General features: G+C 43.7%; 1 protein-coding gene across 4 annotated transcripts in view; it reads right to left on the reverse strand.

Moving 5' to 3' along the window:
- Positions 1 to 15,979, reverse strand: part of PKM (pyruvate kinase M1/2) — a 31,773-nt gene that overhangs the window by 12,651 nt on the left and 3,143 nt on the right. For 2 of the 4 annotated variants that reach the window (XM_049905395.1, XM_049905391.1), the window contains 3 exons: positions 9,271 to 9,387; positions 6,962 to 7,128; positions 6,300 to 6,391 (listed from right to left, as the gene is read on the reverse strand). In XM_049905395.1, the coding sequence (XP_049761352.1) occupies positions 6,300 to 6,391; positions 6,962 to 7,115 (246 nt within the window). In that variant the 5' untranslated portion in view covers positions 7,116 to 7,128; positions 9,271 to 9,387. Of the gene's footprint in view, positions 1 to 6,299; positions 6,392 to 6,961; positions 7,129 to 9,270; positions 9,388 to 15,979 lie in introns of those variants that run through there. The other 2 variants (XM_049905394.1, XM_049905393.1) reach the window with 1 other exon arrangement.

Here is a 15,979-nt window from a genome sequence, read left to right on the forward strand (position 1 = left end):
TAACTACCGCTAATCCATCTCATTAACAGCATAGAGATGGGATTCACAACACATAGGAAAAATCACATCAAATGACAAAACGGTAGACAATCACACAATACTGGGAATCATGGCATAGCCAAGTCGACAGACATTTCTGGGGGACACAGTTCAACTCATGACAGATGCCATTACTGAAGTCAGGAAAATTTATTCCTACCGATGGCTTGCAAAGTTTTTTAAAGTAACGGGTTAAAACTGTCAAATACCTTTTCCTTAAAAGTTACTGTGAGGAGTAAAAGAATACATGAAGTACTTACAACAGAGTCAGGCACATAGTCCTTATGTAACAAATGTAACCTATTATTACAGTATCTTATATATTTCAATGACCTTATGTATTACATGGGAAATTATGTTTCCAAAATAAAATCTCCTTGGTCATGGGCCGTCTATTCCTTTAATACTACTGGATTTGGACTGCTGAAATTTTATTTATGCTTCTTACAGCTATTTCCTAAGTGAGATTGGTCTGGTATACTAACCTTTTTTGTTAATGTCTCTGGTTTTGGTACTGTTCTTGCCTGACCTTAGCATCAGGGTATATTTATTGGTTTTAAAGAACAAATTGGAAGATCTCTATACTTCTCTGGGCTCTGGAGCAGTATAACAAAATAATTTATCTGTTCCTTAAAGGAGAGACAGAATTCAGCCATTAAAATCACCTGGGCCTGGTGTTTTGAGGGAGGGGGGATTAGAACTTAACAGGGACTTTTTCCATTTCTGATAGCATGTTGTGGGTTGAATTGTGTCCCCCAAAAGTGCATGTTGAAAGCCCTAACCTCTATGCCTGTGGTTATAATCCCATTCGGGAATGGCTTTTTGTTATCTTAATGGGACAGGAATAGTGTAGGGTATGTTTTAAGTCAATCTCTTTTGAGATATAAAAGAGATTAAACAATCAAGCAAGAGAAGCAGAAAAGGGGAAAAGGAGATGCCAAGCCACATGAAGGTCACCCAGGAGCAGAAACTCAAAAGAGATAAGGACCTTCTCCTCCAGAGCTGAGACAGAGTCTTCCCCTAAAGCTGGTCACCTTCAATTTGGATTTCTAGCCTCCTAAACTGTGAGAAAATAAATTTCTGTTAAACCTAGCCATTTGTGGTATTTCTGCTACAGCAGCACTAGATAACTAAGACAGAATTTGGTACCGGGAGTGGGGTTGTTGCCCTAACAAATACCTAAAATGTTGAAGTGGTTTTGGAATTGGGTAATGGGTAGAGGCTGGAAGAATTTTAAGGTGCCTAAAAGTCTAAACTGCCTTGAACAGACCACTGGTAGAATTATGGACATCAAAGAAAATTCTGGTGAGAGCTCAGAAGGAAGAGCTATAGACAAAGTCTCCATTGTCTTAGAGAATATATATGTGGTGCCAGCAACAGGATGTTGCTAGAAACGTGGATGTTAAATGTGCTTCTGGTGAGCCTTTAAAAGGAAATGATGAACATGTGTTTGGACAATGGAGGAAGGGCAATGTTTTTTATGCAGAAACAAAGAATTTGTCTGAATTATGTTCAAATGTTTAGTAGAAGGTAGAACTTGTAAGTGATGAGCTTGGATATCTAGCTGAGGAGACTTCTAAGCAGTATCTTGAAGGGGAAGCGTGGTTTCTCCTTGCTGCGTATAATAAAATGCAAGAGGAAAAAGATGGAACTCGAGATGAACCGTGCAAAATGAAAACAGAGCTTAACGATTTGGAAAACTCTGTTGTACAAACTAAGGATACGTGCCCTAGAATTTTCACCAAGGATGTGGCTGCACAATCTTTTGTTAAAGAGATTAAGCCTGTGACTGATGGCTCTAACCAACTACCACAGCAGAAAACCCATCAGCTTAGACTGAAGAGGACAGAGAAAGAATGAAAGGAAAGAACGCCGTCTACCTCTCGGAATTCTACAGGAAACAAACCAAAGGAGCTACATCTGTTGTCCTCCAAGAAAAGAAAAGGACCATCCCTGGAGCAGCTCAGAGATCAGCAGAACTGTTGGAAGGAATATGGGAAGCAGAGCTGCCTAGGTCTCAAAGGGTGGGGCCTCAGCCTCTGGGGTATCAAAGGGTGGGGCCATGGCATCCTAGGTTTCAAAGAGTCAGATCTTCACCAACTCAGTTCTGTAAGGTGGGGCTGCCATTCAGTTCAGGAAGACAGGGCCCATTGCTGAAAGCTGAGGGACAGGGCTACGACGCCCAAGGAGCAGAATGCGGCCTGCCAGGGTCCGGGGGTGATGTCACCACTCAGATGGACTAGGAAAATGGTGGCTGCCCAAAACCAAGAGAGCAGAGTTACCATCCCTGTGGACCTGGAAGGTGGAGCTGAAGCCCAGGGCTGAGGGGCCTCCACCCAGAATCCAGAGAGCATGAACACCCAGAGTCTGGAGGGCAAGGCCATTCCCCAGATGGTCTCAGAGAACAGAAGATTATTTTCAAACCCTGAGAGCTAATGTAAATTGTCCTGTGGAGTTTTGCACTTGCTTGGTGCCTGCTATCCCTTCTTTCCCTCCAATTTCTCCCATTTGTAATGAAAAAAATCTACCTTCTGCCTATTCCAGCATTGCATTTTGGAAGTAAGTAACCTGTATTATAGATTTCACAGGTTGACAGATGAAGAGGACTCTTGTTCCAGGATGAACTATGCCTAAGATCTCACTCATATTTGATTTAGATGATTCGGAAGATAAAATTTTGAGTTTGGAGCTGATTTAAGACTTTTGGGATGATGTAACGGGGTATGTTTCACATGTGGGAAAACACACACACACACAACAAACCCATTGCCATCAAGTCAATTTTAACTCATTGGAGGACATGAATTTTTGGAGGCTAAAGGTTGGAATGTTATGGATTGAATTGTGTCCCCCCAAAATATGTGTTGTACGTCCTAACCTCTGTCTGTGGTTATAATCCCATCAGGGAATGGGTTGTCTTTGTTATATTAATGAAACAGAATCAGTGTAGGTTGTGTCTTCAGTCAATCTCTTGAGGTATAAAAGATTAAATAAGCATAAGAGAAGCAGAAGCAGGGAAGAGAGATGCCAAGCCATGTGAAGATTGCCCAGGAGGAGCAGCTCAGGAAAGAGAACGATGTTCCTTCAGAGCCAACAGGGAAAACCTTCCCCTAAAGCTGGCATACCCTGAATTTTGACGTCTAGTCTCCTAAACTGTGAGAAAATAAACTTCTGTTTGTTAAAGCCACCCATCTGTGATATTTCTGTTATAATAGCACTAAATAACTAAGACATGACTATTGGCCTCTTTGATATTTTCTATTCTTGGAAAATAGTCCATTTCACCTTGATTTACAAGAATTAAGTCTTTCTATAACTTTTTAAGAAATTTCTTCTAATCTGTAGCAATTATTCCCTTTTCAACTCATAGACTTATTTGTTCATCCTCTGATTCTTAGCCAGGCTTTTCAGAGGGGTCTCTGTTACACTATTCTTTTCCCCCAAATAATCAGCTTTTGGCTTAATTTGTCAGATCTATCCTCTTTTTTAGGTTATTTTGGTTTTTTCCCCCCAACTTTTTGAGTTAAATATTTATTTCATTTATTTTCAGACTTTTGCTTCCCAATCAGTGCATTTACAGGTAAGTTTTCCTGATTACTTCTTTGGACTTTGTTAATTTTCATTAAAGATAAAAAAAAAATGATGCCACAGAACATGATCTGTATAATTTCTGTTTTTTGGAACTTAATTTTTTGGCGGGGGGCGGTTAGAGGAGTTTAATATATCTTTGTAACCAAAGGTTTTTAAAGTAACTAGGCATTTTGGTCTTAAGGACGCAAAATCATCTACACATACCAATTAGAACACGGCGGGGGGGTGGTTATTATATTTTTATAATCAAGGTTTTTTAAGTAAACGGGAACTTTGGTCTTGGGGATAAAAAATCATATATTATACACATACCAATTAGATCACTAGGTATTATATTATTCAAATCCTCTATATTACTTTTTTGAGTACACTTCTGGGAGGTGTATTAAGGCTTCTATTATTGCTGTGGTTTTGCTGGCACATTATCAAGTGGTAAAGAGTTCCATCAATCAATGCTGTCCTTGTGGAAGGTTCTAAATTTAGGTGGTTTAAAAGTCATCATTTCTGGCCAACACGGCAGCATTATGAGACTTCCACATTCAGCAAGAACACATCTTGCTCACATGACTGCCAAAGTGGGGGATAGAGACACAGTGCCAAAGCTGTCAAAAGATCACCTCCAGAGAGTGGGTGTCCTTTGTCAGGCTGAGAGAGGAAGCAATTTCAATGTTCTGTTCAGAAGAATATTTAAAGCAGCTAAGAGCTGGATAACCACGTCCTAGCTTGTAGCCAAGGGTGCATGGTCTGAGGTGCATAAGAAAGAGCCCTGACACATGGTCAAACTGCAACAGTTTACACTGTATTTTATAATACAGTATTTGAAAACTTTCAGATGAGTTTCCAAAAAACTCTGAGCCCAGGGACAACATCATTCTGGTCCAAAACCTCAAAATAAACCCACAAGAGGGACTCTTTTTTTTTTTTTAAATCACAGTTTTAATCTGAGACTAAGAGTTAAAGCACAGATAATCTCCAAATGCTTCTTGTAGTTTAAAAACCAAACATCCCTGAGCCAGGAAATCTCCAGCAGATGCAGCAGCCATCACTTGCCATTTCAGAGCTGGGTGGTGTTATTTTACTGGCTTTGAGGGGTCAGAAAGCCTAGTTAAATGTCAACTTCTTAAAATCTATTTCTGCTCCTTCCCCTGCCTGCAGGAGACCCAGGGCCACTCCAGCAGCAGAGATCAACAGTGAACAGATCTTCACTGTGGCCTTTAGCTCTCTCTCTGTGGGGTAAGATAATACTTGCAGAAATTCCTGATGACTCCTGCTGAGGACCCCTTGCCCCTGCCTTTGGAAAGCAGAGAATACCATTAGGGACATCTCTTAACCTGTCCAAAGTGCCTGCCTATACAGCAGTCCCTCTGAACTTGGTCAGGCTTCCATGACATTTGAAGGCCAGCTGTCTTCCAGGCCACTGGCCATTTAAGGAACATGGGTTAGGAGCCCATGATGAAAAGTCTCATGTTTCCAGAAAGGGGGAATTCACCTCTTAGGTTACGCTTCCTGAGACTTTATTTTTAATCTAAATTTAACATCAGCTTCCAAATGTCAGAGGGCAGCCTCATACCACTGACCTCACAGCTTAGCATTTTCTCCACTCTGAACCAGAAGTACAGAAGACAATGGAGGAGAAAACTGGCCTCCTCCAGTATTCCTCTACCAATGCCAGTGTGAAATCCCAAAGACCTTTAACAGGCACTGCCCCTCCTCCTCGGAGAGTACTCCTCTTCCCCACCCCTCCTCAGAATGAATTGGTTCTAAACTTGAGAACAAAAGCAGAGATGGAGTCTTCCCAACAGCTGCCCCCTGGTCCCTGGATAAGGCTTCTGTCTATAGGTCAAACCGGCTAATAAACAGCCAGACACAAATGCATTATTCCTACAGACTCTTGGGGAAGAGTGCTGACTGGTTTCCTTTTAGTATAGCAGAAGCCCCGGGAGGAGACGGGGGGAATATAATGCTGATAAACAGGGTGTTATATGCCAGATAAGGAGCTCTGGTGGCTGAAACCAAAATGTTGGTGGACTGAACCCACCCGTGGGGCTCCTCTGGAGAAAGACCTGGTGATCTGCTCCCATAAAGATTACAGCCAAGAAACCCTATGGGGCAGTTCTACTCTGTCACATAGATCACTGAGTCAAAATCCACTTGACAGCTCCTAAGAACAACAAATATACCACATAGAGCATTAGACTTACATTAGTGGTAACACTTCTGGACCTGGTCCAGTTATCTCGGGTCTAAACTAGGGGAGAATCAGTCTGCAGAATGACCATTCAGTTCGACACTGCAATCCAGGCTGCTACAGAAACCCGGAAGCAGAAGGGTTAGCCACTAAGGCCAGGATACTTAATGGCTTAGGGGGATTTCCAGTAGAATCCTTCTACACTACCCTTTGTGAAGGCTAATGGTAGTACAGGTCTGTGGGAGAAACACAGCCAATCTCAAAGTAAAAGCAGGTCTTCTTTGCTTAAGGAGATGTGGCCAGTTGAGGTGGCTAGGGAGGGGAAAGAAAAGTAGAGATGGCCAGGTAAAGATAATTTTCCCATTGGCTCTTAAACCCAGACTTAAAACTGCCTGCTTCACTGTGGCTAAATGAGCAATGCACCCCTCCCTATTTCCTTACAAGCTGTCCCAGTAGTCGAAGTTCCCAGGGGCTCACTCACCTCATGAGTTCCGTGAGAGAAGTTCAGACGAGCCACATTCATTCCAGACTTAATCATCTCCTTCAATGTTTCCACCGACCGGGAAGCTGGGCCTATCAAAAAAAAAAAAAAAAAAAAAAGCCACAAGTGTTAACCATTCAAAGTAGGAATGATAAGACCAGTTTGCTCTAAAAATTCTTTTCTTTTTTTATTTTTCTCCCTAAATGTTTCCTCCCTCAAATAGCTTACAAGTCTTTCAAAAGCACATTGATGGTTTTACTGTACTAGCCCACTTTCTTGATCTCCTTTAAAATCTGCAGGTTACCTTTGAATTAGGAAGGTGTCTAGGTAAGGCTTGGCCAGTCCTCTTTGCTCTTACCTAAGCCCAGCCAGATTTTCCAACCACAGAATCTTGGATGGATGGAACAGGTCAAAAAGATCCTTCCTGGCTCTGAGATGCCCCTACAAAGATCCACTAAAGGAACACTATAAATTGCCTCTATCAGAGAACACAGAACATACTAATTCTTTACAACTTCCTATCACCTGAGTTTCCATAAGAATCTGTGCAGCAACTCACCCAGCACCCAGGTTTGCTACATGTTTAATCTTTTCAGGGAAGGACAAGTCACTGTCATGTGAAGCACTTGGTAGGTTGGGGGCACAGGGGGAAACCACCTTACCGATGGTACAGATGATACCAGTGTTCCGGGCTGTGATGGGTGGCGAGTCGATGTCCAAGCGGCACATGTGCTCCAGGAAAGTGTCAGCCATGGCTGCATGCAGCTGCTGGGTCTGAATGAAGGCAGATCCCACTTCACTATGGTGTTTCGACATGGCTTCTGAGATCCTGCGCACAGAAGAATCAAAGTGATTAGTCTGATAAACCCAGGTGGTTAATATACTGCTTGGCTCAGGAAGCTGTCTCCTGCTTACACATTAACTCAATAAGCATGCTTTGTGCACAAAGCCAGAGGGAACCGAACCACGCTCTGGTTACGTGAGTGCTCCTTGCTTTGGGCAAAGGGCTCACGTGTCCATGAGCAAATACAAAGGACCTGAAAGAACAAGTGCAAGCCTCCCACCCAACGCATGTCTTCACAGGCACCCACTGTAGGCAGGTCTCCCTTATCCTGGGTTCACATCTTTCTTGACAACTTTCCCTGCCAACCCTAAAAATAAGATTTACTTGCACTGAAGGAGCTTTCTCAAAAGGAAGCTGTAACCAGTCTTCCAGTCATACCAACAACTGACTCCTAGTTTATCCCATGGTAAATCTAGATCTTTGAATGATAAGTTGTTTCAAAGCAGCAAACATCTGCTATAGGGCAGGAGGGGGACGCACATTGTCTCTTTACAATCCCAACCGAAAGACAAGTGAGTCCCCTGGTTGTGAACCCAACCACTACCAAGGCAGTCTCCCTAGCTCTTGAACCCAACCCTGAATACTACTTTAATCCTTGGGGTTCATTCTTTGACTCAAGAGGCTGAGAGCAGGTCCCAGCCTACTGATGGTCAATAAAAAATAGTCCCTCAACAGGAAGCAAAGCACATCCAAAACCCCGAAAGATAAATCTTTCATCCCAAGAGACCATACCTAAAAACCACATCTGTTTTTGGTCAGGAAAAATTTAGGACATGCAAACCAATTTGCACACACCAAAGAAAACCACAATAGCACTTCATCTGGTTCTAAAATCACAACAATGTTATCAAGAGAGTTGCAAGGTAAGGAAATTAAAGTAGCTTGTCATACATTTTCCTCAACTGGTTTTCTGATGCACCATTCCAATTCCCTTTCTGACAACAGCAGCACACCAGTAGCAAAGACTGTCGGTTCCAGGTAATTAACCCAGCCCAGGTCACAATCCTGACAACTGCTCTGACCTTTGCTTTACACTTCATTACTGCCTTACAACTAAACTCACTCAGCCAGTAGTTAGCTGATTTCCTTGTCAGTGTCTGAAGAACCACCAGGTAACAACGTGAACCAGAAGCTTGATAACACTCTTCTGATACCAGCCCCTTTCCTCAAGTCTTCACACCAAGGGCTATTCCTTCTAAACCCCCTTCAGCCTAAATGCTTCAGCCCAGGCTCAGAAACAAGCTCCCCTTACCTCTGCCCACCTCCTCCTCAATCTCAGGACCCCAAATCAAGGCATCCCTTACATATAACCCTTACTCCTTATCCTCCTCCATCCCTGACTTTATGGCCTCCCTGGGGGGCTCAAGTAGAGTATCCACCTAAATCCAGAACTCTGCCATTTCCACAAACGTTTGATAAAAAGTCCAAGAAGTTTTGTGACCAGTGATGAGCAAACAACCTAACGGCTGTTAAAAACAGATGGCTAGAAGTCCTCAACTACAGAAACTAAAATTTTAACCAATGAGGAAATAATATACTGGTTAACTATTCTATACGGCAAATGCATTGTTCATGCCAATGTGTATTTTCTAATTCCCTAACACACGCCAGCTACCAAAACGAGTACGTCAATCTTCTCCTCCATGACCCATTTGATTTTCTAACTCCTAGCACCTACCTAGTATTTGAAGGCATTCCAGTGTTTACTGAATAGCCTTTCAGTCTAACTTAATGCCTCTTTGGCAGAAATTAAAGCTATGCTTCACTCCTCAATCTGAGGAGACTCTGAATTACTGACAGTGTCCCTTTAATGACACTCACAGTTGAGGCAGGGCATGCATACTTTCAGAACGCCCAGACAGGCTTAGGTAAGACTGGCTGTGGAAGGAGCATTGCCAAAGGTGTTGCCCAGATGGCACAACACAAAGGCCTTGCCCTGGCCTCTACAGGGAGACTGTTATCTAGTCCCAGGAATGTATGGTGAGAAAATAAGGTCTGGATGAGTGGGCTGGAGAAACTAACCCCACTCTTCTTTAAAATCATCACCTGGCTCTTTCTACTCTAGACCTGAGACATTATGGTCTCCTTGCAAACACCTAGCGGGGGCCACTGATGATCACGTCATACCTTTGGTTCTCTGGGCTTGGACCTCCGGTGACACAATGCTCTTTTTTTGGCTCCGGGTGGCTCTTTGGCCCCACTTGCACAGACCGCTCGGAGCTGAGTAAGGTTTGCCCTGGAGAGCTGTACAAGGATTAAGGTAAAAAGTGTAACTAAAGCTCTTAGGAGTAATGGAGAGCTTACCTTAAGACCGGATATCCAGCTGGTAGCTGGTCTTAGAGACTGAGCTAAAAACACAGAAACCTCCCAAGAAAACAGCAAGGGACTGATAAAAGAAGATTTATAGGTAGAAGTGGCTCTTACTGGGTCCCCTGTGGTGCTGTTATTGTGTGCCCTTGAGTTGATTCTAACTTATAGTGACACTGTAAGAACAGAGTAAAACTGCCCCACAGGGTTTCCGAGGCTGTAATCTTTATTTTTTTTTTTAATCTTTATGGGAGCAGATCTCCAAGTCTTTCTCCCATGGAGCCAGTGGTGGGCTTAAACCACTAACCTTTCTGTTAGCAGTTGAGCGCTCAACCATTGTGCCACCAGGGCTCCACCATAGTACTTCATGCCCTCCCAAAGATTGCCTTCCCCCTGAAGTTCCTTTAAACCCATGGTTTACTAAAAATTTATTCTGTATAAGAACCTATTCTCCCTTTCATCCTTTTTTGTGGAGGGAGGAGAGGGACACCAAAGCAAACAAAGACTAAAAAGGATATATATCCAATTATGAACAGCATGTTATCTGGGTGGTAGAATTACAGCAAACTTTTTTCTTCTCTTTATTAAATTTACTGATATCGAATTTTTTTTATATAATAACGAAAGTTATAAGTGTACTCTTTCTGAAAATGATATATTTTACAAGCATCCTGTAGAATTGTTGGGAGGAATTAAATGGAACATGAAGCTCTTAGTTCCATTACTAAAACGCTGCTCTATATACAGCTCCAGAAGTCTGCTTAAATATGGCAGAGACAGGATTCATGTCCTAGGCCCTAGATCACAAAGGCATTGCAGAACAGTTCCATTGGCTCAGGAAAGTCACACCTGGATCCATTCAAAGCAAAAAACTGTTAATATGGCCCACAGGACAATTCTATGCCCAAACCTGCATGTTACATGCCCAAATTCAGCAAACTCCTTTTCCTGTTTAGTCTGTTCTCAAGCTTTACAACAAAATCTTTGTGACAAGGGAGTTCTCATGCAGGACTGCCTCTTAGACCAGGAGATGCTACCAGCAGATCTAATTCTATGTGCCTTCAAACACAAACTCTAGTCTGTTCCTCACCTAAGCTATTAACTACAAAAGTGACAAATGAAGATTAGTATTTCAGCGGATTTACACAAAAGCAGTCAAAAAAGCTTGCCTGTCAGCAGTCTGCCCAGACTCCTGAAAGATCTCTCATGTCCTGATTGTACCCCATCAGGCCAGTGCCCATGTGTCCCATCCTCAGGTCACCAATGGTCTCTTCCCCCAAGCTCTCCCTGGAGCCTCCTTTCTTGGCAGGGCACTCACTTGCCCTGCCCCTCCCTGCCCTGCCTTGCAGGGAGAGTCAGGGCTCTCCTGCCTGTCTCCAAGGCCCTCACAAGCCTCTTCTCCCCCACACAGGTTCCAGAGCCCACCAATCACCTACCTAGAGCTGCACATACAATACCATCTGGAGTCCTACCCAGGCCCAGTGGGCAGCTCAGCCTCAGGCCAGGCTCTGGAAAGGGCTCCCCTCCCTCCCTCCAACTGGTCATCCGGAGAGTGCCTGCCAGGAGATGCGGCCCAGCCCATGACATCCTGACTCACTACTGCACCCTCCTCCTCAGGAGGCACCAAAATGCAGAGCCAACCTCCAGCCAAGCAGTGCAGGCCCGGTGTGTCCACTTAAGAGTGCCAAACACCACGCCCAGGTACAGGAGCCTTATTCTTTAGCCCCTGCAGCAGGATCCTCCTCAGAGCCATTTCCCCTTTGAGAAATGAGATACCACAGGAGGCCTTAGGCCAGGCTGACAGGTACAATCACAGCTTGGGTCCACATGCCCCGACTGTGGCCATCTCCTTCTCATCTCAGGGGGCTCCTGGGCCTCTAGTTTCATTTGGGCCAGACACAATTCTTTGGCCACTCTTCAGAAACCAGGGAAAATAAATCATAAAAAATACCCAAGAATCCACTTCTTAAGAGCACTGTCAGGTTGCACTGGGAAGGATTCACGCTTCGCTCCACCAATTCTGTCTTTCACAAAGCCCCAAATCATTCCACCCCAATAAACCAGCTAGGCCCCATTTTTAGCCAGCTCTCTGGACTAATTTTGCTAACCTCACCACAGGGTTCAACCCAGTCAGATGGCACCCAAGGCCCGTTTTCTCCCTCCAACATTGTGGATAGGTATCCAGGATCATCTTCCTCACCGACACCAACATCTGCTATTTGCTACCTACACCTCCAAGGAGCCCTGGTGGCACAGTGGCTAAGTGCCTGCTGCCAACCAAAAGTTCAGTGATTCAAACCCACCAGCTGCTCCATGGGAGAAAAGACCTGGCGATCTGCTCCCGTAAAGATTATAGCCTTGGAAACCCCATGAGGCAGTTGTATTCTGTCCTGTAAGTTTGCTATGAATTAGAATCGACTCAACAGCAACGGGTTTGGGACCTACGTCTCCACGTCAGCTTGGAGGCCTTCCAACTCCCAACTCCAGCAACCATTAAAAAGTCCGCATCATAATTTGCTGGAATGGCATTAAGACCAGCCTGTTCTCTAGGGGCCAGTGAGCTTTCTCATGATGGAACAGGGAAACAATCTCCAAAATGGGCCCTAATATGACTATGGCAGCAATAAGATCAAAATCGGTGATGGGCTAGCCCACCAGAACCTAGAAAGGTCTGGAGTGGACGCCGTATAACCTTTTATACAGTTAAGAATACTGCCAAAAGAGCTATCAACAGTGTGTGTTTTTACACAAGGCAGGAGGTAGGCAGGGAGGATAAGCACATTTTGGGCTAAAACCTCTGAATCTGAAGTCCACTCTTCACCCCCAGCAGGTCCCACGACAGAAAGCAAAGGCTCGTGTTATCAGGCCACACAAAACAAATGAACTCCTGTTTGTAAGTTCAAGTAAAATCCCCTTTCTCTTTTATTTCTTCAAGACTAGAACTAAGCCCTCTGAGCCTCATCAGCAGGAACCATGCCACAGTATGAAATAGGAAACAAAAGCCAACATTAAATGGGCCTACCCCTAAAAAGAAACCTAGATGTCCTAAATGCCTAGAATTTCCTGGTTTTATCCCAGATGCTTAGAGCAGAGAACTGACTGCAGCCTTTCAGTTAACAGTTGAGTGCTTAACCGCTGTACCACTAGGGCTCCTTACTAGGCTTAAAAAGCAGGGCAGTGCTCCTGGGCTGCCCTCTGGGCATGATCCCACTCTGGTAGTAGTGAGGGGCCTGGAGCTCCGGTTCAGGGCCCTCCCAGGTCAGGTGTAGTCAGTGGGTGAGGGTCTCAGCAAAGTGAGGCATTTAGAGGAGCTGCCCGGTATCGCTGTGTGTGGGGGCTGCACAATGCCAAGAGCACTGACCTAGTTAGCACCCCTGGTCTTCCCACAATGACCTTAATAGGTTTGCTTGCATTATTTATGAAATTAAAAAAATATATATCTGTAATTCCACCACCCAGAATTGACCATTACTATTTATCTGTATTTCCTTTATACTTAAAAAAAAAAAAAAATGAATTAAAGTTTTATATGAGGGTAAATATAAATCAAACAGAAAAAAAAAGTATAATCTTCCCTGATGCAAAAAGGGAGATTCTCTTTCTCATCTTTTTCTCAGAGCATTTACTTGAGAAACCCCGTAATCAGAATTTTTCTCTTTGCCTCTTTTGAGAAATCCTCTTGAAAGGCTTAATAAACTTCTTGCCACTTTTACAACCCAGGAATGTTTCCGCAAGGACTTGGGAGCCATCTCTTTAAAATGCCATCAGTAAGGAAGACAGCCCCCTGCCTCTCGGTTTCTGTGGGAGGGAAAGGGCCTAACTTTGTGGGCTCCAACCTGGTAAACTATCTCCCGCCGTAAAGATATGATAAGTGTGTTGTTCTTTGGATGAAGGCAATTAACCAACACTGGTGGCTACCTGACAACCAGGTTAATTTAGGATAAATAATGTGCAACAAATGGTGTTGCGGAGTCCTCTTATTTGAGAACTAGTTATCATTTGCCTTGAGAACATGAAATGGGTTGCATCCACTTGGCTATATAAAGGGTGAGATTTCTTTCTGTCTTTGCAATCTCTCTAGCAGACTGCCTGTGATGCATCACATTCTGGCTTAATGTTTACCAAATAAAATTGTTTTTCTTCTTGCCCACCTTTGTGGAGAAGTTTTCTGGGTTGGGAGCAGACTTTAATTATATTTCCCTAATGATGGTTCATCTTCCCTCCATCTTCAGGTCCCTCCAGCCCTCAACATAAATTTTCATACTCAACCACTGTCATGAACATTGTATCTCTGCAGTTCATTTAAGTGTGTCTATATATAATGTATTGCTATCTATGCCGAACCCTCTATTTTGTTGTGGTTTTTAAAAAATGATCCCAAGTAGTAAACTGTACATATCATTGAACAACTTCTTTTCACTCACCACATTTAAGACCCATCCAGTTAGTATATCCCAGTACCAGTTGATTCCGGCTCATGGTGACCCCAAGCGTGTCAGAGTAGAACTGTGCTTTTTCAGAGTACAACAGGGTTTTCGACAGCCGATTTTTCGGAAGCTGATCACCAGGGGTTTCTTCCAAGGTGCCTCTGCATGGACTTGTGCCTCTAACCTTTCAGTCAGCAGAGTTCATTAACTGTTTGCACCCCTGTATGACTAGGACCATTTTTAATTTATGTAACTTCCCTACCAGTAGCCTCCACCCCCCATTAATCTGATTTTCCCCATGTAATCAATACTATAGTAACTCTCCTAATACATGCCTCCTTGGGCATAGATGAGCTTCTATACACCTGGAAATGTAACTCCTGGGCCGTGGGGTGTTTATTTTCTATTTTATTAAATGTTGCCTAATTGCTCTCCCAAGTGGTTTATTGGTATAAATTAAACCAATAATGTGAGTTCCTGCTTTCCCGCACTTTTGCCGACACTTGATACCGTCAGGCTTTAAAATGTTTGCCAGTCTGATGGTTGGCATTCGTTGGTCTGCTCTGTAAGGTTAATAACAAAAGAGGGATATCGGAACGTTTTATTTAGGAAGTTGCCTACTTTCCAACCTCTTACCTCAATCAAATTCCCAGGTTCCTCCAAAATGGGCATGGCCGACACGTTCTGACTATGTGCCACGGCTGTGACTCAGGGAGACACCAGTTATTTAAAGTTGAAGAAATATTATCTGTATGTGTTCGAAAAGAATGGGGCTCCCTTCAAACAATTTTTTTGGGTCCCTAGTTTAACCAGCAGTTGGAATCAACTCAATGGCAATGGGTTCTTTTTTTTTTTTTTTTTAAAGCTGATCCACTCCCTTGAAACGCTATGACCAGTAACCTCACTGCCCTGTTTTGGCATCTCCACCACCACAGCCTTAGCCTGACTTCCTAATACAGCTTGCTGGCATCAGGAAAGAGGCTAAGTGATCCCCATGAGCTCTGCCTATAGACGGGAGGGAGGGAGGGCTGTCTCAGAGGCCACCGGAGGTACTGCAGCCAGGCTCGCCCTCCTACGTGCAGTACGTGCAGCCAGGCACAAACCACTGCAGGGCTGGGCTGCACTGCCTGGTGGCCCTACCAGCCCTCCGCCCACCCCAGCCCCTGAACCAGGCCTGCCACACACCAGGAGGCCAAAAGGCCCTGCAGAGACTGTATCCCACCATTCACCACCCTCCCTGGATCACCTTCCCCCAAACTGCTTTAACAAAGACTACTCAATTAGCCAAAGTCTGGCTCTTGGTGATAAATTCAAGCTCCCAGAAAGTATAGTGGCATTAAAAATGGTCTTCATACATAGCTCTGTTCCCATCTGGATGATTAAAGTGACAACTCAAGGTTCAATGAGACCTTTTATCAAATAAATCACTTACGCATTTCACAAAGATCCTCAACAAGATTGCAATAAAACTCTGCTCACAGGGCTGACACATGCTTGTGGTGTACCAATTAAATGGGATTTGACCGTGGACATTTGGAGTGATTCAGAAATAAAGATAATGTCAAAGGAATCATTTTCCTCTACCTTGATCTCAGTCTTAGCTCTTGGCCAAGGTAACACTGCTGGACTTGCCTTCATAAAAGCTGAAGCAAAATAAATTCAAACCCAAGTAATATGTCTGTAATACAAGGGCTGCATTTTTTTCTACCTTCCTGCTCAAAGCCGCTTCCTCATTCCTTTCATTGCCTCAACATTAAGAAATAAACAGCCTTAAGAAATAAAATGGCTTTTCCTGTGACCCCACGTTAGTGTTACAACATTCAAATACAGAAGCAACTTCCATAAGGTACTAAGCTGTTTCGAGTCACAGCTGCCAAATTACTGGGGTTGCAGTTCTTAAAAGCCCATTAATGGTCCTTGGTAAACTAGGAACCGGACAGCTAAAATCATTCATTTCTAACAAATGATTAAACTAAAAGCAACTGTTCTAGAAAGGAACCAACTAACATCCATATACTTGGAAATGAGTTCAAGGACATTCTTCCTTTAAGTTCCTGTTACTAAATTCCTTGTCCTTCAGAGGGCAACCCACTGAGAGAGTG

Source organism: Elephas maximus, chromosome 13 (assembly GCF_024166365.1).
Source record: "Elephas maximus indicus isolate mEleMax1 chromosome 13, mEleMax1 primary haplotype, whole genome shotgun sequence".
Classification (NCBI taxonomy): Eukaryota; Metazoa; Chordata; class Mammalia; order Proboscidea; family Elephantidae; genus Elephas; species Elephas maximus.